Source organism: Sprattus sprattus (genome assembly GCF_963457725.1).
Source record: "Sprattus sprattus genome assembly, chromosome: 5".
Lineage (NCBI taxonomy): Eukaryota > Metazoa > Chordata > Actinopteri > Clupeiformes > Clupeidae > Sprattus > Sprattus sprattus.
The window spans coordinates 20,979,595-21,002,094 of NC_137924.1; the positions used below are offsets into that span (position 1 = coordinate 20,979,595).

The window sequence follows — 22,500 nt, forward strand, 5'->3', positions numbered from 1 at the left end:
TGGTGGCCTTCCGCTCAGAATAACTAACAGCCATTTGTTGCTCGCCGGTCAGTGGCGCCTCGTTAGAGCTCCCTGAATCGATGCGTAGCACCCAGCCATAGTGTCAGAGGAAGCTGTGCATGCCCAGGCGCCAGCGAGCCCAGCCTGCCCGTGTCCTGTGTGGACATCGGCGGGAGCGAGAGATGGGGGCCGCGAACGGCTCATCAATCTGAACACGCCTCGTAGCAGGCCAGGCCATGAGGAGAGGGCAATCAGAGAGCTATCAGTGCCACCTCCCTCACCCAGCCTGCGCTGTGACAGGGCCTGTATTTCTCCCTGACGGATGAGCTGGGGTTCGGCTGTAAATAGCAGGTGTAGGGGTGCCCACAATGATGGGCATGACGCCGGGCTTTAGGGGTGAAGGAGAGGTGTCAGTTCAGAACATCAGTTCAGCCCAAGGGTGATTTATAAGACTGTGACTGTGATAAATCTCTTGTTTCCTACTACTTTCAGGCAGTGTTGGGTCCTCTACTCACATTATTTGAAGGAGAGGCCAGGTGGTTGGCGTGTTCTATCAAAGAAGGGTTTTACGCTGATTTTGGGGTAATTACGTTTATGGATATTGCTATGTCCACTTTCTGCTCGAGAAGGGAGTTCCTTTAACCACTTCCTGAGGGCAGAAATCCTTGCATAGCCCAAACTGACTCATCTGTGCACACAGTATGAAAAACAAACAGAGGCTCATCTTGCATAGGCAGTTACACACACACACACACACACACACACACACACGCAGACACACATACATACCTCCTATCAAAACCAAATGCGTCGTCCATCCATTTGGTCACACGCATGAATACACAAAAATATTTTCTGAACCAAAATACAGGCAGTGTTACGAATAGTGTTGCCCTGGTGTGTCAACAGACAACACTACATAGGCTACACATGCATCTGTAGTATTCCAAAGTTTTAAACCTAATTTGGGCAGAAACCATGGAGACACCAGAAAGTAACCAGACACCTTGCTTAGTCCTGAACCTGTAGCTTTTTCATTATTTTAATGTCTTTCTCTCGACGTATTATCAGCAGTGTGATTCAGAGCAAGTGATGACCAAAAAAGGCAAGGAAAAACAAATCAGCAAAATGTGAACAAAGCCCTAAACGTATTGGTTAGAGTCAAGCCACAATGGAAAAGGAAAACAAAGAGAGTGGAGAGGGTGGAGAGAGTTTTGACGACTAATTTTAGAACCCCCAAAAGCCACAAAGTTGTTTTGGAACAGCTACCTCAAACATGCAATCTCATCTCAAAACTTCTGCTGTATCCATTTTATATCCTTGTTGTGTGAATAAAGGACTCAACGTTCACAGCATCTTCACAGTAATTCCAGCAAGTGCACACCCAGCAGCACTGACAACAAGTTAATGCCATCTTTTCCTTTATCCTTCTGCCTGTTCTTTTTTGACTGCCAAACAGAAGCAAGATGTTCTCAACCAAGTAAGCCCTGGAGCCCTCTGGGTTTGCATGCTCTGTGGTTCTTTGTGTCTACAGACTGCATGTCCAAACACAGCATAACCCTCCCCATAACCCACTACTTTCCCTCTCACTGCCTTTTTTCTCCCCTCCCAGAGAGGTACACACACACGCCAGGGATCATGTTTAGTCCGAGAGGTCAAAAGTTCCCGTTCTGTGCTTTTTGTGTCTCAGCTGTGTGTCTTTTGTCTTCCTTGTGTGTGTCGAAGGACGTGTGTCGAAGGACATGTTTCGAAGGGCGTGTGTCTGTGTGTGGGAGGAGGGGAGGTAGGGGATTCCGACAAAGAGCAAACATGTCAGCTCCACTTTCACAGTCGAAAGATTAAACACTATGATTTCATTACGCTGTACTACTTCAGCTGAAAGACATCAGATTGAGGCCCTCTGACGTGTACTACTTTCATACAAGTACAGTATTGACAAAACTCAGTCTGGGGCATGATTGTAATTGTGGTTGTTGCTGTCTTACTGTTTTGTCTGCCTTTTGTCTTTTGCCTTTTGAGTTGTTCCAGTACCTTATCAAGATAATCAGAGGCATCCCAGTGAATAGCCACTATGTTCTGTATCTGGCCAACGGTGTCCAAGTGGACAACTGCTTAACTATCTTTCCCTTTGTGCACTAAATATGGGGAAATCAATTTGTTAACCTCTACTTACTGAATGTCCCACTGCAAGAGATATTGTCCTCCACCTTTGGCACGTTAGTGTGTGCAGGTGTTGGCGATCTGGTCGATGCTTTATCCCACATGTTTTCTTTTTATAAAACAGAGATGTCATGTCTGTAAAGTTCCATATGAAGCCTTTACTTGTTCTAAAGGCTGTATTGTGAAGACCCCTGTTCCTCCACACATGTGTTTTTGTCTGCTGTGTCACCACAAAGCCCTTGCTTTTGTCTCCAAACAAGGGAAATTGAGGGGGTTTGGGGGGGGGGGGACACTGTGGAAGTATTGTTGAGGTATTACCCTCCTTGTAATCACGTGTCTGGCCTGTGTCTGTTTCTCCTCAGCCCATCGACTATGAGGGCTTCCAGCTCTTCATGGCCACATATCTGGAGAATGACATTCCCGAGGACCTGTGCCAGCACCTTTTTACCTCTTTCAAGAGCAAGACAGGTGGAGGATGTTCTCCAGAGGCTCCCCGCGCTGGAGCAGGGATGCTGGGTAAATATCCTATGCTCCTCCTCTCACTGCTCCTGTGCTTAGGCTGTACGTTCTTTATTTGGAATTTATTTCAATGGACAGAGCCATTGTGGAGTGTGGTAGTATTATTGTTGTAAGTAGAAGCACTACTACTAGTAGTAGAAGTAGCAGTATTAGTATTACTAGTAATAATAATAGTAGTAGTAGTGGTAGTAGAAGTAGCTGCAGCAGTAATAGTAGTAATAGTATTAGTTACAGTAGTAGTGCTGGTATGAGTCTTAGTCTGGTTGTTAGTATAGAGTTAGTGTTGGTTTATTAGTTTTAGTATTAATATTTTTTTATTTGGTATGGCATCACTGCATCCTGAGGGACCAAGGGCAATCTCTGGCGGTGACCTGCTGACATGATCTGTTTTTAGTGGCATCCGCTGATGTGAAGGGCTCAAGCAGGCAGGCCTTATGGGAATGTGGTGCTTGCAAATGAGAATTTTCTCTTCTTGTCTGAAATGGTGGACATCTCTCTGGACTCATAGAGTGCATTTTCACACAACCACATACACACACACACACGCCCACACGCCTGCGCACACACACACACACACAAGCAATCACGCACGCACACACATACATACATACACACGCTGTTGGAGTTGTTTGACCACACAAACAGTGCCGGCAGGGTGTCTGGTTGATTAGTTCAGTGTGCTGTTAATACTGGGTGTTACTTGCAGCCCTTATCCGGGCTCTGGGCACAAACTGGAACAGACCCATTCTGCTCTGCAGCGGAGCAGCTGAGTGTCTGTGACAGATGGGTGGTGGCTGGCTCAGGCTTTGTCAGGGGGTCTCAGGCCAAAAACAGGAAAGGAGGAAATGAGTTTCACAGTGAATTTGTCAATTTGCTGTTTTGTTATTCCTCCTCTCTTTCAAATTGGAACGGTGACCCAAAAATCAATATCTGCAAGATGTCCCTGAAGGTGATGACGTAAATGGTCAAGTCTTCTGACTAATCATGCATTTAGATGACTGATCTGGAACACAGTGTGTCCAATCATTGTTTTTTTTAACAGAATACGTCTGAATGGGCTAAGGTAGCCATAAATAACACACATTTCTCCGGGCAAAATGGCTTTCGACTGTGTCTGATTTTTTTTTTTTTGCATAACACTGGAAGTGATCAAATGACGTAGGCTTCGACTTGCAAGCATGGTGGATAAGGCAGGTTCATTCACAAGAAATAATGGTTCATGTAAATGTATGACAATATTGCATGTCTAATGGAGGATTAAACATTTAGTGCAATTGTAATTAAGAAAAGTGTCCACACGCTGAAGGTATTTCGCCCAATGTGTACTTTTTTATAAGTTCCACGTTAACCCTGTTGTTGGTGGTGTCTGGTGTAGTCACCCAATTCAGCATCTGCGATGGTGCCAAGGCTATGGTCTGCAGTGCCACCTAGTGTTGCTAGTGTTAAGGGGCTTCAAAGCTGGTAGAGCAGTGAACATTTAACATGTAGAAGGTGCAGGTCTTGATTCAGTTTATTTTGGTGCTGAAACAGACTACTTTACGTTAAACATAGCATATGTGGTTGATAAAATTGATATTGGTAAAGTATTTTTTGATGATGATCTTTCATATAAAGTTGCAGGAATCTATGTTTTAGGCAGTCCCTGAAAAGGCTTGTTTCTAAATAACTGATTAAGTCAGAGGTGCCTCAGTTAATTCATTTAATCTCACAAGGTAGTTGGGGCATTTCCTTGACCACACTCTGCATTATTCACTAACTCTAAGCTAAATGAAGCCCCCAAGAGTTCTGGGGCTCTAGCAATATTTCACTAGACGGGAAATTAAATCCTCAATCATTATGAAATGCCATACCTTTAGGCAAACCACTGAATGTTTTGACATTGTCTGATAAATGAAGGTGGTGTGAAATAATGTATCAAGCACAACAGAGTACGGATAACATCACTGATCATTTTGACTTTGTCGTTAGAAGTTTTTTAGTGGACTCAAAGAAAACCAGTGCCCAGCAGAACATACGTCAAAGCATTCACCCTAAAAAACACCCTTTTCTTTCCTTACCATTCCTCTCCTGGTGTTTCCCGGCACACAGCTCATTGCTCATGACCTCCCCCTCTTTGCACCCCTGTGTCTGCAGAGCCCATGTCGATCGATGCAGGCATCTCTATACAGACCGAAGTGGCCTGTGCACCGATAACAGGTACCACATTGGTGTGGCCATAATCCCCCCCCCCCCCCCCCCCTTCCCCCCGGAACAGAGCATCCTGTCCATCCTCTGAGCCATCGGCTGAAGGCCCCCTCAGTGTTCCTCCTGTTGTGTTGCTTTGTGTCGTCTGTCAGTGTAAATCTGTGGGTTCTTTGTGTAACCACAGAGCAGAGACTGCGGTTCTTCCATGAGCGTGTGGAAGTGTTGATTTGGATGTTCAGGTTGAATCGGCTGTGTCCCCACATCTCACCGATAGCAGCATGCCTATCTGTAACCAGTTGTTTCTGTTGCGTATCAGTGGCAACCATCTCTTGCGGCCCTCTTTCTTACTGTTTTTTTGCCAATAATATCATTCTATCTATCTATCTATCTATCCTTCTGTATTTGTAATAACAATAACTAACGTCAGTCTGTTTCATTCTCTTCTTTCCCTCACGCTCCATCTCTCAACCTCTCCCTGTCACTCAATTTCACTCCTTGTCTACCTCTTATTGTTCGTCTCCCGATTGTTTCCTCTTCTTCTCCTGTCCTCTATTTCTCAGGAATGAACGGGAAGAGCATCCTGTCTGCCATGGGCAGGCACACCCCCGAGCACTCTGGCGTTGTGGCAGCGGGGTCAGGGGTCACCACATCGCCCTGCTCCTCCCGCTCCTCCTCCCAGCGCTCAGGGACTGGGGGTCACAGCCGCTCACCCTGTGGCCAGTCCAAGCCTGTGGGGGGCAGTAGCAATGCCCTGGCACCCACAAAGACCTCGGGATCCCCTCGCCTGTCTCCTGGTGAGTGTCTTAAGTGCAAAAGGGGGTAAATATACAGAAGTCAGTGTTGCCCTTAACTTGGCTAGTCTGTTTCTCTAACTAACCTTTCTTTAGAAGTCTTTGTATAGAAAATGATAGTGACAAAAACAGTGTCTATTCTACTTTTCCACAATAACTACAAATGTCAGATGACCAAAATAACGTGAAGTCATCTTACTGAAATGTACTGCAAACTGAATGTATGTTGGGAAGATAAGTCCTATGCCCTTCTACTACATATGATGAGGTCCCTAATAGAGGCCTCTCTCTCTTATTCTCCAGAGCAGACACGAAGCGAGAAGAGTGCCTCCCAGAACAAGAGCCCCTCATCCCAGAAGGGCTCTCCCCTGCCCTCCCCTCAAGTGGTCTTCCTCAAGGACATCGTGTGCTACCTGTCGCTTCTGGAGAGGGGCACACCAGAGGACAAACTGGAGTGTAAGTGGCATCAAGGGTCTAATTATAAAGTACACTTTTATAGATGGTAATGATTTGGTTGTTTTTTATACTATGAGGGATTTATTTGTGAATGTTTTTGAAGTCCCCCTAGGCCCAGGCACTGAACAAACAGACGCTAAACTGCAAATGATCCAGTATATAATTATAATTTTTGGACCAAGCTACATACAAATTAGAGACCATACAATATGTGGAACATTAAGTGCAAACATGGAAGCAAAACAATAGCATAATAACTAAGGATAATGTGAAATGGGCACTTGTGAGGAGATATTTTACTGTGATATTTGTATGTGAGAGGACCCTTGAGACATCTGAAAAAAAGATCATATTTTGTTCAAGGACAACAATACCACCCGAAAAAAACATGGTGTGGACTGAATTTGGCTTTTAAATCCCAACCCTTCTGTTATGATTTTTGAATGTTGGTTATGGTCATCTCAGATATTTGAACATGTGTTTTTTTAAATGAAGAAAAACAATAAAAAGTTATGTAGGCCTACAGCAATATGTTCAAAAGCATTTTTATTCTAATCCACTCGGTGTTTACATGTCCTTATTCAGTCTGACGATGTTTTCAGCCCTCTCACCGTTCACCAAATGACCATCTCGTCCCCTGGGCCTCTTGTTCACCTCTTTGCCATCATTCAGTTTCAGCTCCTACGTGCTCAGGAAACGTTGGGAGTGTGGTTGGCTTAACTCAGTGATGACCCTGTTTGTCACCGTGTCCTGACATCGCCTTAAGCTTGTATTTCCAATTGACTTCTTTTAGAGCTCTGAGCTAAATATGCCACCCCAAACACCGTGACACAGCGGCTAATCTCTGCCACTAGCGCTTTGACAAGCGACAGTCGAAACCTGCCACGGGAGAGAAGTCGTCAGGCTCAGATGAATTCCCATTCTCCAGGGGATGTTTTGTCCGAGGATGATAGGTCGGGGCGGTTGCTACTGAACTGAGTCATCATGGGCTCTCTGCTTTCTCGCCCTCCTCTAGTCATGTTCCGCCTCTACGACACGGATGGCAACGGTGTTCTAGACAGCTCGGTAAGTGCGCCGGACACAGGATAAGTAGCTCCGCTAGGCGGTAGGATGTGTTATGTAATTGGATGACCATAGGCCATCGGTCAGCATGTAAGTGGCCAGTAGTCGGCCATTCATGTATCCTTTTAAGTAAACCAGTAGTCATCCCCACAGTGGTATCATTCTGGTTGGTTGGCCAGTATGTTGTGACTTTATAGCCTCCCACTTTAGGAAACGTAGCCTTGTGATTTGAGTAGGACACATCCATATCCATTCATGTCAATCTTTTTTGTTCTGAACCATGAAACACAGTTCAGGCAGTTAGGCAACTTTAATGACTTAAATCATGGGAAGATCCAATTGTGTCTGAACTGGAGGGTCACTAGCTCTTCCTGTCTTCAGGAAGTGGACCGCATCATCAATCAAATGGTCCATGTGGCAGAGTATCTGGAGTGGGACTCCACAGAGCTGCAGCCAGTAAGAATTTGCATGCATGCACATTTTTATATACATACAAGAAAAACCTGTCAGGATATGTCTTGTTATCCTGTCACATAACTTTTATTTTATGCAGATGGATATGGATATCTGTAGTGGACTCGCATAGCCTTGTGGTGTTTAAGTTCACCTGCCTCACTGTGTGTTCGTGTCTGTAGATCCTGAAGGAGATGATGGAGGAGATTGATTTTGACAAAGATGGGACTGTCACTCTGGAGGAGTGGATCAGAGGAGGCATGACCACTATACCCCTCCTGGTGTTACTTGGCATGGAGACGGTGAGACAGAAAAACAGTGTGTGTGTGTGTGTGTGTGTGGGTGGGGGGGGCGTACATGTGCGTCTTTGTTGTGTATGTGTATATGTACATGCCCGTGTGTTGTATTGACTGCAAGCCAAATCATCCCTTGGGGACATTAAAGCCCTACTTTACTCTACTCTGCTGTATGTGCATGCCCATATGTGTGTTTGTGTGTATTTATTTGTGTATGTGTGTATGTGCATGCCTGTGTGTGTATATGTGTGTGTGCATGTTTGTGTGTGTATTTAATTGTGTTTGTATATGCCCTTGTGTGTGTGTGTGTGTTTTGTAACTGGTACCCAGGTTCCCACCAACTGCAAAATTCCTTACCAATATAGCCACTGTATTTAGAGTGCCCAGCATACGGTATTCTAATTACAGATTATAATCAAAGTGGCATTGCAGCCTTTAGGACTAACATGAGAACACTGGGATGAAAATGGCCGAATGGAATTCCATATATTTGAGTCATCTGATATCTGATATTCAAATACAGGCTTTTCCTTTCCCCATGCCATCCTAGTTTCTCATGCTCTCTTTCTCTCTCGCCCCCTGTAGAACGATCAGGAGGATGGGCAGCATGTGTGGAGACTAAAGCACTTCAACAAGCCAGCCTACTGTAACTACTGCCACACCATGCTCCTAGGGGTCCGCAAGCAAGGCCTCTGTTGCTCCTGTGAGTGTCTGTTTAAAATGTATTACTGTCTTCATGAATTGAAAAGAAAATTATGCACACTGTCTGTGAAAATGTTCTGACCTTCTCATGTGATTTCATGAGGGGAAGTAGTGTATACCCCATCCTTTTCCCTAATTTTGGGATCTGCTCATCCATCCAAAAGTTTCCAGAGCACAGGCCCCTATATTGTTTCTTCACAAAGAAACAATAACTCTTCCCAGAGCCCCCTGCTGGCTTCTCTGGGTTAATTTGCGTTACCACACTGGACATCTTCATCGCCCTGCGCATCGCCTTGGCATTCGCCTTGGCAATCGCCTGTCCCTTTAGACTGACTTACCAATGTTCAACTGCTGTTCAATTGGAACCCTTCTCCACTTCGGCCTTTCAAAGCTCTCGTTTGAGTATTTGCTACTACCACCAAGATCTGCACCTGCGGCGTCTCTCTTGCCTCCGACGGCCAGGTATGGGCCCGACGCTACAGTGCCATCCATTTTCAGGGCTAGTTGATTCGGCAGGTGAGTTGTTGCACACTCCTTAGCGGACTCCGACTTCAATGTCCATCGTCCTGCTGTCTATATCAACCATCACCTTTTCTGGGGTCTTATGAGCATTGGGCGCCTTAACCCGCCGTTCGGTTCATCCCACAGCGCCACATCTGCTTACCAAAGTGTCCCACTGGGCAGTCACAGTCTGTGCCCGTCCCCAACCAGCGGGCCGGGCTTTTGGCCATGTAAAGTTTGTGAATAGATTGAGATCGTTTTGGCCACAATGCCTCTAGTCATTTTACCGGATAAAACTGCAAGTGCACGCCAGTTATCTTGAGGGAAAGTTCGGAGGGAACTTACCAGATGATTCGATACGTTTTCCAAGCCTATTCCCTGGTCAGACGATTTGCACGTCAGGACTGCTACGGGCCTCCACCAGAGTTTGCCCTGCCCAGACATCTTATCTTTCGGGTCCTATCGCACTAAACTGTTGGAATGCTGTGTTTGTGGCTGAACCTTTATTTAAGCGTGTATACTTTAACTCAATGTCTGTCTGTGATAATTTTATTTGTACATTTAACTTCATATGCCTACCCATCTGTTGTCTGGATCTGTTAATTAATTGCCTCTTCCTGTTCTCATCTCCTGTGGTAGTTTGTTATGTAATAGATTTTGTTTTCACTCAAAGTACTTTGGAATTGGGGCAACTAACTCAAAGTCAGAGAAGAGGAAAGGCTCACAGACTATTGCAGAGACGACAGAATAGAACATGAGTGTAACAATCAGAGTCTAGAATTACCATAGAATAGAACAAGTCTCTTACAGCTCACAATCACTTCATTTTTGTTTTACGCAATACATTGCCATAAAGCATAGAATTTACAGTAAAATAATCGGGGTTTGTAGCACAGCACTATTGAAGGTAAAGGTTTCATGAAAGAATATAGTTACTCCTTTAATGAAGTGCCACTCTGCTACCATAGGGATGGTGACTTATGTGTATCTGGGCAAATTTTTCTTGCTAATCGTTGTGTTTATCAGAGTGTGAATATCAGATCGTAATCAGAGCTCAAATTCATTAGCAGACTCATTTCCTTTGTGTAGTCTAGTTGGACTAATAGCGTAATCTGTCTGTTAAACCCAATGTTAATATGATTTGTGGTTTTTGTCTGTGTCTGCTCCTCCTGCTGTAGTATGCAAGTACACAGTACACGAGCGCTGTGTCTCCAAAGACATCGCTGCCTGCATCAGCACCTACGCCAAGTCCCGCAGACACACCAATGTGAGTACCCCAGCCTGTATACTATGAGTAGACAGTAGACACACACACACACACACACACACACACACACACACACACACACACACACACACACACAAATACACACACACACACAATGAATAGTTTAATTAACATCTTACAAAATTAAGTTCCAAAAAACAACTGATACAGCTCCCTTTTAATCAAATGAAACACATTTTTAGTGGACGTCCTCTCTGATCATGTAGTGTTGTCAGGACGTACTTGAGGAAGTCTTTGAGGAAAGACTGAGGAATATCTTAGCTACCGAGTGTGCATGGTTCACTCATCATAAAAATCCTATGATACTCCGGCCTTTCCTCACACGCTTGCCTAACTCCCATCTCTATGAGTTTGACCTTTGGCGGTTTTACCTTTGCCATTTCTCCTTCCCCTCTAATATTCCACAAACGTGTCAGGGAGGTTATGAGAACATCCTGCTCGTGGTCGTCAGAATGAGCCATGCCAGGATTATATTCACTCTGTTTCGCTTGCGTCTCTATATTTAGACTAATCTCCCCTGTGGTTCAATTAAAGCTCTTCTCACAGACGGCACTTCCTTCACATTCCCTGTCTTGGGCCGGATTCACAGAACGTGACTGAGAGCTGTTTGCAATGATTGGCAGCTTTCGGCCCACATTTCAGTTTTTAAGGTTCAGAAGCACACACGTGGACGCCACTCGCACAGATGAATGGCGTGAATTACTTCAAAGTGGATGTTTCAAACTTGAAAATCTGCCATTTTTATTCAGAGTTTGTCCCCACTCTTTCCAAATGACAATTTTTGTACTGCTTTATATAACCAAGGATGATTATGGTAATGATGGTAGAGAGGCTATCACACTATACAAATTATTCATAACAGTAGGTGCCTCATGCTTACATAAAGCACTTTATTTCAACATTTAAATCGAAACTAAAAAGAAATTGTGTTTATACTGTTGGTTAATTTTGAATAATTAGAGGGTGTTTCCATTAACATGAACTCATGCATGACTTCAGCCCTGTAAGTGTCCTAACACATCCATAGTGTTGCTACACAGCAGAGACATTTTACACAATTACATTAAACCAGAGCATCCAAACAGAAGGACAGCTGTCAATCAGAGAGGGGCAGAGGGTCTCCCTGGAGGAGGATACAGTAGCAAAGACATGAAGCAAGTCTGGAGATGAAACACAAGCTGCTGCTGAGGATGATGCTGATGCTGATGCTGGGAGATGTCGCTGAAGTGAAGTGCGGTTTTCAGAACTCCCTTCCAGCGCCTGAAAGTGATGTCTCAAAGAGTTTTTTGCGCTGACACATCCCCACCCCGTCTCTTCCAATCCCTGGCGTGCTTCCAGGAGGTCAGGGAAGGTGTGTTTTTAATCCTGCATACATGAGCAATGAAGGATCCATCCACCTCACAGCTCAGAGAGCAAGTGAAGGATGAATAAAGGGAAAAAAAACATTTTGAAGGAAAATAATAATTTCGACAGACAGGCGCTACTACAGACAGCCTTGCCAACTTCAACAGATTTTCTTCAATGAAGAAAAGCTAAAAGTTAAATCTCGCACAGCCCAGGATTCTATCTGGTTTACTGGATATCTTTTCAACCACAACAATGTTATTCATATCAAAAGCATTGTTCACTGCTGTACACTCATTTCTGGAGGGAATTGTCTCTATTCGTGTGAGTGCTTTTGTCATTAAAGTAGAAATTAAAAGGTAGTAAGCATTGTTCCTCCTTAACACGAAGGAACACAAACTGCTGTCAGCTGCAAAACAAATGCTAATACTGGATTCTGCTTCTATATTAGGACTAGATATATCGTGAATGATCTATTTATTTAGTTGTATTATATTATTATTTTATTTGGTTCCTGCAAATGCATTTGAAGAGAACAGAAACCGTGTTGCTGGCAGTGTTACAGTGTAAGTGTTCTCTGTAGAGTGTTATGGCAGTGTTACATTGTAAGTGTTCTCTGTAGAGTGTTATGGCAGTGTTACAGTGTAAGTGTCCTCTGTAGAGTGTTATATAACCTGGCTCAGAGAGGTATCCAAGGCTTGGTGAGACGATGGGTCAATTAATCACATTACTTACTATGCCATTATGCCAATATGCCATTATGCGTGATCAAGGAAGTTGTCAAGCTGTCTAACAAGCTTTTTTTGAGGACATTATGTGTGCCTCTTTGTGAATTTGTGTGTGTTTTTTTTTTTTTGTGCATGTCTTTATGAGATCTTTTCTACACTTGTGAGAGCTTTGTTTTTCAGCAGACATACTTTATATAGTATGTTCCCATTTCTCAAATTACTGTTGTTGCAAGAATTGCATCGCTAACTTGGTGATTCATCCTCTCTCTGCAGGCTATGCAGCACGTGTGGATGGAGGGCAACTCTCCCACCAAGTGTGACCGTTGCCATCGCAGTATTAAGTGCTACCAGGGACTAACCGGCCTGCACTGTGTCTGGTGTCAGATCACTGTAAGTGTTTACACTGCCCTCAAATGGACAGATCACAGAATTACATACTCTCACTATCAAAAATCAGTCTGTCAGGTACTTGACCTCTATTCTAAGCTCCCTCAGACCATCCAATTGTATTTCAGATTTCAATATTGTTATAAATTATTTATCTTGATAGAACGATCAAATTATGGATTGTTTAAACATTGTGTTGCATGGGAATCTCATGCTGCCCACTTGCTAATAACCAAAAGCAGCACTAACATAATCGTGACTGTTTTGTAGAAAGTAAAATAGCAACATACATTCTATGTTAAGGATGTTATGTAATTTTCAACATTAACAGCCCTACCTCTGTTTACCACTAGAGGGAGCTCCCACAGCACAGTTAGTTTATGACAATCACATCAAGGCTTAATATGATAATCCCTTACTTGAATTACAGCTGTTAAGAGCCTGAGTATTGACATGAAACTCGACTCTGTCTGAGTCAGAACCAGCCTTGAGTGCCACTGACAGTATCTCATAACTGTGTTATCATCTGTTATTTGTAATGGAACATGTTCTTAGTGGCTCATAAACTGCCATTCATTTTCATGTGGCCTCTTTAGATGGCACCTCCATTATCTCCTTGTCCTGAAGAATAACATTTCAAAGGCCCAGCAACTGTCAAACAAAGAGCTGGTTGCACCTTTGCACACACTGGCTCTCTGGTGTCCTTTTGCAGCGCACTGTCGTCACTGGTCAAAAAGCAATGTTTTAGCTAGTAAACAAGTAAACAACATACTTTACACTAAACTCGGTTTAGTACTTATTCCAGTACTACAGCAGTGAGAATATTGTTTGCAAATTAATTGTAGCTTGAATTTCCTTCTGTCTTACTAGATTTCTCTCTCTCTCTTCCTCCCTCCCTCTCTCTCTCTCTCTCTCTCTGTGATCTGTTCATGTATCGGTCTCTTGTTTTATCTCATTGCTTTCAGCTCCATAATAAGTGTGCCTCCAGCCTGAAGCCTGAGTGTGATGGTGGGGGCTTGAGGGACCACACTCTCCTGCCCTCCTATATCTGCCCAGTAGTGCTGGTAAGTCTGCCCACTCCTCCACACTCTAACACCCCTGGCCTCCAGTCAGAGGACCTTTGCACTGAGTTGCTCTCCTTACTGAAGTGTACAAACTTGTGACGATTCGTGCGTACGTGCTTATAGTGACACTGACTGTAATTCAGTGTTAATGCATTCATCATCACATGAAAATCACGTATTCCCCATGATTCTAAAAGCTATGCTTGTTACTTTTTGCAGTTTTTCAACACTGAGATTACTTTATTGTAATGCTGTAAGAGTATTGTGTGTGTGTGTGTGTGTGTGTGTGTGTGTGTGTGTGTGTGTGTGTGTGTGTGTGTCTGTGTCTGTGTCTGTGTCTGTGTCTGTCTGTCTGTCTGTCTGTCTGCGTGTGTGTGTGTGTGTGTGTGTGTTTGTGTGCAGGACCGACACTCTGTAGTGAAGCGGGGTGAGAGTGATTCCCCACCCAGCACTAGTCCTGATGACTCAAGCCAGTGCTTCAAATTCACAGGAGACGGACAAGCACTTCAGGTAAGCCAGGGCTGAGACAGATGACAATGCAGACTGTGTTTGTGTGTGTGTGTCTGTGTGTGTGTGTGTGTGTGTGTGTGTGTGTGTGTGTGTGTGTGTGTGTGTGTGTGTGTGTGTGTGTGTGTGTGTGTGTGTGAGTGTGTGTCCATGGTTGAATGAGTTAGTCTGAACACGATCAGCTCAAGGACGATGTTCGTGTCTCTTCAGGAACTAAACAGTTGTGTAATTGAATTGAATGAAGCATACACTTTGAGACGAGCAGACATTACTAGCGTGGGAGGGCTGAGTGACCCCACTCATATTTTCATGCTGTCATATCCCTCAGAAGAACAAGACAGACCCTTAGCATCATGATGCTTCTGTTAACGTAAAGATTATAATACTGTACAAACAGTTATTGTTCCATGTAGTGAAATATCTTTACCCTAGTGTCAGCTATGTTGGATTTGTCAATTTCCTATTTTAACACATTAAGAGTAGGATTGTGTTATCTACCGGAAAGATTTACAGAATCATTATAAAGGATTGACTTGTCATTGAAATCAGAGAAACAGAAATCAAAGATTTGGATGGATTCAGAGAGATGTAAGCCCAAGCAGTAGATACTGGTCATCAATCAATCAATCAATCAATCAATCAATCCAGCCATTTATTCATTTTCTTGCAACAAACGGTGTTCTAGTTCCTGTACGCACATGGGCATGTGTGTGTGTGTGTGTGTGTGTGTGTGTGTGTGTGTTGGACTGACTGTTCTCAACCTGTCCTCCCCCATCCAGATCACTCCTCTCCCAGGGACGCATCCGCTACTGGTGCTGGTGAACCCAAAGAGTGGTGGGCGGCAGGGAGAGAGGTGAGTGGGCCGGGCTTCCAGAAAGTTCTTTCGGCACATAGGCTATGTTGTGATGAGGCATTTATCGCAAATGAGGCCACACTAGAGGACTAGAGGGAGAGAGGGAGAGTGGTGAAATATACCATATTTTCTAGGTGTTGTATCAGAATGTAAGAATATAGTTTTTGATTTATAGAAACAATTATTCATTAAAACATAAGTAGTTTTGAACCATTTTTCACAAAATAAAATATACCGGGCCCTAATTTCATTGATAGGCAACTGGCAGCAAGCTAAGCAACAAGCAAAGTCCACCAGGCAGGCATGAACTAAAGTTAATTTAATAACTTGGCAAAATCATTTGGCTAATTCAATCCCATGAGCAACATCCTAAGTGCAAACATGGGTGGGTCAGCGTAATGCTCCCACACGACAGCTTTAGTTCACGCATGACAGACTTTGCTCATTGCTTTGCTCATTGCCCGCCAATGAAATTAGGGCCCGCTGTATTTTATCCGAAAAATATCCCTTTCGTGGTCAACAGCAGTGTCACTTTCCTCCTACTAATCAAAGCAAATGAGGAAACGAATAGATGGAAGAAAATCAAAGTGCTGTCCGGGCTGAGGATGAATGTAGGTGTTGTTGCCGTTCTCACCACCCACCATGCGGTCTAACTGTCCAGAGTTTTAGGATTTTGGTGGACACATTGCCATAGCAACACACTTTAGAACGCCATTAAGGGGCAGCTCATTCCCTATTATTAGATGTTCTCAGCATGGGGTGCTCCAAATCCAAAAGGTGAACCCTTTTAAGAAATGCACTTTTTTATTGAGAAGGAGAAGAGAGAAACAGCTAGTGCTGTGGCGAATGCTTTTACAGCACCGCACATAATTGTTTTCATTGTTTGAAGAGCGTGGTGTTCTCTAAGCCTACGCGTTAGCTTTCGACTGCGCAATAACTTTATTTCATGTGTCGTGCGAATAACGTCATTAGAGAATGTTAAGAGCTCAAATTATCGCTCCATTGAATGAGTTGCTCTTAACTCTGAAAGGTTTGCCTGTGACAGGTATCAGACTATTGGCTTTTTCTCTCTCCCCTCCAACCTCCTCATGTGCTTAGGGCATCGGAAGCTAACACAATTAGTTTCATTTTGAAGGACATTGTGGGGCATTCAGCAGTCATCTCAAACAACACGCAGCTGTGAAGGTTACACAGCAACTGCTGCTCAAGCGCTGTCTCTCTGACTCTCTCTCCCTCTCTCTCTCTCTCATTCTCTCTCTCTAGTTGTCTTTCGCCCTGCCTCGTTCTGCCTCTGTCTCTGTCTCTGTCTCTCTCACTCTCTATCTTTTGATCTCTCCACCTGATTCAAAGAGGTTTTCTCCCCCTCTCTCCCTGTGTGTGTGTGTGTGTGTGTGTGTGTGTGTGTGTGTGTGTGTGTGTGTGTGTGTGTGTGTGTGTGTGTGTGTGTGTGTGTGTGTGTGTGTGTGTCTCCTCTTGGCAGGGTGCTACGGAAGTTCCGGTATCTGCTGAACCCCCGACAGGTCTACAGTCTGGAGTGTGGAGGGCCCATGGTGGGGTGAGTCTCGTAAGATAGGGACAAAAAGAACGAAAAAACAAAACTAGTGTGCTTACAGTCCTTTACACCCACTTCCTGTATTCAGTCCCCATCCTTCCTCTCTCTGTCTCTCTCTCTCCCCCTTCTCTCTTTTTTCTCCTATCCAGCCAGGCAGTGACAAATTTAAGATCCTCAAATTACATTGTCAAACGGGACAAAGAGACTCAATGAAATGTCATGAAAATCTAGAAGTACTGTGTTTTTGAAAAGCCCTTTCACGCTTGTGTTCGCTCTGACTCAGCTCCCTCACCATGTAGACACCCTGCCATGTAATATCCCCCCTCAGCTTCCCCACGCCACTGTTTGGGCACAAAAAGCCTGTTGGCTGAGCCACGTGCTTTCATAAGCCCATCAGTCACGACAAGCGTCTCTTGGGTCTTTTTGGTGCAGAGAGCCCCGTGTCTTTAGCGCTTTGCCACTGTAACCCTGTACCTCCTGCAAAGCATGCTGGGTTGGGTCCATTGTGGTAATATGATGCCTGCCACATTGAGGTGAAATGATGGCTGTTGGCTCTGAGTTTTATTTTTTGTGTGCACACATTTTAACTTTTTTGTACTTGTGCTTTTTTTGCCTTGTGTACGTTTGTGCCAGTATACTATTGTTTTGCATTTTTTTTAGGCATTATCACTGCTAAAATCACTGTGACATTTGCAAAAACATTTGCGGATGTCAATGAATCACTGAATGTAGTTTTTTCACTCTCAGTGCAATGAGTTGCATCATAAATAGTAACTCTTGAGGAAGGATTGGATTTATTGTCTTGTAGAAGTTGAAAAGGTTTGGCAATTGGTGTGCCTTTTATGTGATTGGCGGGATTGGTTAACCTTAGTAGATTCCTTAATTAAATTTGTTTTTGTGATATTAATTTGGCTTATTTTTAGGTAACCGTGAATATCTATAGAGAACTTAAACAGTATTTGGTCATTTTATTGATACATTGGTTGAATTGATAAAATGTGAGTTACAAGGCTAAGCGCTAGCAGTAATGATATAGACCATGGCACTCTAACATTTGCAGTACTGTATACAATGCAAAAAATGCTGGCTGTTTGCTCATACATCCTCATGGTTATTAGTAATATATATAATTATTAAAAAATATTGTAAATATCACATAACCAGCCTTCATCGCTTTTCTCTTTCCTTTGGTTTTCAATACTGCTCCCCCTAACAGCATTTAAGTGCTCTGCTTACAGATACTGTATATCCAAATATACACAGAGCTCCACACACACACGGAGTTCCACACACACACAGAGCTCCACACACACACACACACACACATACACACACACACACACAGACACACACACACACACACACACACACACACACACACACACACACACACACACACACACACACACACACACACACACACACACACACACACGCATGCTGGTACACACTGTACCTCTGTGGGTTTGTGCAACAGGATGTTTCATTAAAAGAAGTTGAGAACAAGACGAATGGCCGTCTTTCATGAGAGTGACCTGCCTTATTGTCCACAGGGTCACCCCTCCCACAGTCAGTCACGACTGTAGCCACTCAAAAGAGCCCTTTGGAATAGACAGAGGAGAGAGAGAGGGGAGGAAAGAGAGAGAGGGAGGAAAGCGAGAGAGGGAGGAAAAGAGGGAGTGAGTAAGAGGAAGAGAGGCAGGTCTCAGTGACGTAGCTGAAGTTAATAGCAAACCTTTTGGGAAATGGCAGAGTAGGAGAAAATGGAATGATGTAACGCCTGATAAGCACTGGCTGTCGAATGAGCAGTAATTGCAGTGAGTCTACCCCTGGAGCAAGTGAGGCATCAGCACTAACAACAGCCTCTGATGGAGAACGCAGTGTGATGTTACACACAGTGATGTTCAGTTTAAGACACGAGGCACATATAAATCACAAATGAGTATTGGTAAAATTGTAGGTCTTTAACTGCTCCCGTGTTTGCAGTAATTGGGCAGCAGGCCCAGCCCCTGCTCAGAGAGGTGGGCTGGTGAGAACTCTGTACTGAGGGGGATTCCCCCCCCCCCCCCCCCTCCAAAACCACCCTTCAGCCTGGCCTGCTGCTGAGCAGGAAGCTTTTTCTTCATTGCCTGAACTTGAAAGACTCCTCATGACCTTAAAAGGAAAGAAAATCCTGTTTGGCAATGAGGCTCTCTCTCTCTCTCTCTCTCTCTCTCTCTCTCTCTCTCTCTCTCTCTCTCTCTCTCTCTCTCGCTCGCTCGCTCTCTCTCTGTCTCTCATTCTTTTGCTCTCCTCTCTCTTTTATTCCCTTCTCTCAAAATGTACACACTATGTACATTGTGCAGTGGGTTGCATGAATGAACAAATGTCCACTTCATAGTATACTTACAAATGTAAAGGTTTTCTCTGCCATAAAAGCATTCCCCGCATTGTCAAAAGAGAATAAAGGATGAGGACAACATCTCACTTGTTATGAAGTTTATTCAGTTGGGCTCCTGTCTGTCTGAAATAAATGTCTGAATGTAGCCTCACCCACTTGAGTCTCCACCATAACTAGCCAGCATTTCAGGCGGATTGGAATAGATTTTTTGTTCCTCATTCTATGTTTGACATTCATTTGAATAGTGTCTTTCTTGTCAGTGATTTTTTTTACACCTCAGGAGTAACTGCTGGTACAACTGATACTTCTTGTGTCTACAGTCTGCATCTCATAAGTGAAGTTGTGTAGATGCTTTGTAATCCATTCCTAATGAATTTCCAAGCCTCATCATGGTTGTGGTTTTTATGTACTGGGGATGTCTTGAGAGGCCCATGAAATCCTTTCATACACACTGTGGTTAGTATGCCTCACTTAAGGGTTAATCTGCACACTCTTGTTTCTCTCCAAACGCCTGTGATGCCATAGCAACGGATTTAAGTAGCTTTTTAGTGAGAGTGACAGGGGGCTCTTGGATGACTCACAATTAGTTGTTTTGAGTGGATTAAAAGTGTTGTTTGTTGGCATTGTCTCCGCTAATTTGGAGCCCCATTTACCCACATTGTTGACACAGTGTGTCTCTCCCAAGCTCGAATGCATAAAACATTGTGGAGCACCATTGTGCTGCAGCGCTAACATTAAATAGCATGAATTTTTAAGGATGCCATGAAGCTTTGTTGCGAAACTATTACGCTCAGTGCAGCCTAGCCTCCCTATAGTGCGTATGGAAGTGCGTAAGTGCCAGTTTTACCTCCGCCCCCCCCTTTGACAAGCACAGGTCATTGCACTGGCCAGCAGAGGGAGATGTGTTCATGCGCGTCTGCTGCTTCGGCAGAGTCTGGTTCAGCTGAGCCCCCTCTACACTGTGAGCTGAACTCTGGTGAATGTATTTAGCCACGCACAGAAACAAGGCATCAAACCAAACCCACATCAAATGTTTAGTTTTATCACCGTTAAAAATAAGCAATTTCCAGTGTAACTTCCCTTTGTACTTTCCTGTGTCAATTCCCTTATAGCCTTAATGAAAGTCATTACAAAAACACCATGGTCCTTTAAAAACGGCAGCTTCAGATACCTTAAAGTATAAATCAGTGGGTAGCAATGCTACTGTGTGGCATAGGTAGAAATATCCTCTGAGCCCACCTGTGTCACACACTGATGCTATGTTTCTTTTCCTAGGCTCAACTTCTTCCGTGATGTTCCTGATTTCCGTGTGCTGGCCTGCGGTGGGGATGGGACAGTGGGCTGGATCCTAGACTGCATTGGTAAGTGCTGAGAGCCAGAGAGACCTTGCAGTCCTGCATCCTGTCTGATTCAGATACTGTTCATGTAGAAACGTCTTCTCAACTGACTGTATTTTAAAGATGATGGAAAGAAATTGAAAGCAGGGAGTAATCATATTGTGCGGAATACACCTGCCATCTAATACATAAAAGCCCATTATAATGTAATTTCATTATAGTCTTCAATCAAAACCATATGGCCATGTGAGTGAGTTAACCTTTCAGTTAACATTTCAATTACTTAATAACTTGGCTTTGGCTTTTAAACCCCTTATAAAAAGTGAAATGGGCTGCCATGCCTACCCCTTCATTTTTCTCTGTGCTGAGAGGTGTAATTTGAGTTTAATGTGAAAATGAAGGTTTTGAATCTCGAGAATTGTCTTACCGTAGCTTGGTCTCTCAGGCAAAAGCTTTATGCTATACAAATATTACAGCTCCTGGCAGAGTCCTAGCTAGCCAGCTTGTCTGATTTCGTTTTTTTTTTTCGTTTTTTTTCTTTAAAGCACACTTAATGATTGGTAATGGGATGACGAAACGGCTTTTGTGCACTAAATGGCTTTTCCACCAAACCTTTTCTGTGACCTTTTTTCATGGAAAATAAAAGCGTGATTCATTGTATTGCGATAAGGGAGGCAGCACTTGTGTTCAGGCTAACAATCCACCTGGTCCTAACACACACACGCACAATGCAGAGAATGTGTGTGTGGGTGTTGACTTTTACACCTCCACCTTTCGTACATTTCTGCTTTAGGGCTTCTAATACAAATTAATTTGAAAACAAATAGAACTGAAGAGATAGAGAGCACTGACTCCAAACCCGTCTCCTTATAAGCAGCTTGTCCCAGTTTCTGTGGAGTGACTATCTTTGGGTGTTTGGTGTGTGTGTGCGTGCGTGTGTGTGTGCGTACGTGTGCGTGTGTATTTTGACTGGCAGCAGATGATGGCTTGTGCCAGTAGGGGTCTGATTATTTTTGCCCCCCTTAATTGGAATGGCAATTGACTACCTTTGCCATGTTGTTTTTACCCGTCACTGTTCTGGCCTCTATATGTGAGGTCAAGCCGATTGTCTTGGAAGGCTTGGATGGCCTTCGCAGTGTTACTTAAGTGAATTTGTTCATAATGATCTGAGAAACAGATCACTCGTGTTTGGGTGGGTGTATTGTTCTGTCATGATTATAATCAGTTAGATGAAAAGAAATGGCTGAGCACTGGGCACAGTCTGTAAATCAAGCATCCCCCCCCACACACACACACAAACACACACACAAACACACATACACACACACACACACACACACACACACACACACGCCTCTTCAGAACTAGGCCACCACCCAGTAATTTCAGTCAGAGATGAATGTTGTTGTTTTGCTGTTTGCGAAATTACATTAACTGAACTCAGTACTAATTAAATCTGTTCATTCACTTGAGTTAGGTAGGACATCTGAGGAGGCAGCTCTTTGCCGTTGAATGTCTTGGAAGTGACTTAAGTTCGCACTCAATTGTTTTGTATTTACCTGCTTGGCTGGTAGGCTTTACTGTTCTGAATTCTGAAAATGTTTCTCTCCTGTTTTTTTTTTACAGATAAAGCCAACTTTGCCAGACAACCACCTGTGGCAATCCTCCCCCTCGGTACTGGGAATGACCTGGCCAGGTGTCTGCGCTGGGGCGGAGGTGAGTGGGGCCGGGGGAATGGGGGCGCAGAGACGAAGTACACTAGGTGGATCAGATCCACGAATTGAAGGAAATGTAGGGAGATAAAAGGATTACTTTTTCCCTTTTCAGCATTCGATGTGCTTAGCAGCCGGTATGGCTAATGTTGATGACAGATGTTTATTGACCTATGACTTTGAAGGACAGAACCATGGTGGCCTTATTTTTCTTATGAGAGTAT

General features: G+C 43.9%; 1 protein-coding gene across 1 annotated transcript in view; it reads left to right on the plus strand.

The window, feature by feature from the left end:
* The window catches only part of dgkg (diacylglycerol kinase, gamma), a gene marked incomplete at its 5' end in the record, with an annotated part of 64,074 nt that overhangs the window by 3,696 nt on the left and 37,878 nt on the right, over nucleotides 1-22,500 (plus strand). Inside the window, 17 exons of the mRNA XM_080839119.1 lie at nucleotides 1,460-1,480; nucleotides 2,523-2,676; nucleotides 4,813-4,875; nucleotides 5,424-5,657; nucleotides 5,958-6,110; nucleotides 7,126-7,175; nucleotides 7,554-7,628; nucleotides 7,808-7,927; nucleotides 8,507-8,624; nucleotides 10,303-10,391; nucleotides 12,758-12,874; nucleotides 13,837-13,935; nucleotides 14,338-14,445; nucleotides 15,222-15,295; nucleotides 16,776-16,850; nucleotides 20,503-20,588; nucleotides 22,191-22,280. Coding sequence (XP_080695245.1) covers nucleotides 1,460-1,480; nucleotides 2,523-2,676; nucleotides 4,813-4,875; nucleotides 5,424-5,657; nucleotides 5,958-6,110; nucleotides 7,126-7,175; nucleotides 7,554-7,628; nucleotides 7,808-7,927; nucleotides 8,507-8,624; nucleotides 10,303-10,391; nucleotides 12,758-12,874; nucleotides 13,837-13,935; nucleotides 14,338-14,445; nucleotides 15,222-15,295; nucleotides 16,776-16,850; nucleotides 20,503-20,588; nucleotides 22,191-22,280 — 1,726 coding nt within the window. The remainder of the gene's footprint in view (nucleotides 1-1,459; nucleotides 1,481-2,522; nucleotides 2,677-4,812; nucleotides 4,876-5,423; nucleotides 5,658-5,957; nucleotides 6,111-7,125; nucleotides 7,176-7,553; nucleotides 7,629-7,807; nucleotides 7,928-8,506; nucleotides 8,625-10,302; nucleotides 10,392-12,757; nucleotides 12,875-13,836; nucleotides 13,936-14,337; nucleotides 14,446-15,221; nucleotides 15,296-16,775; nucleotides 16,851-20,502; nucleotides 20,589-22,190; nucleotides 22,281-22,500) is intronic.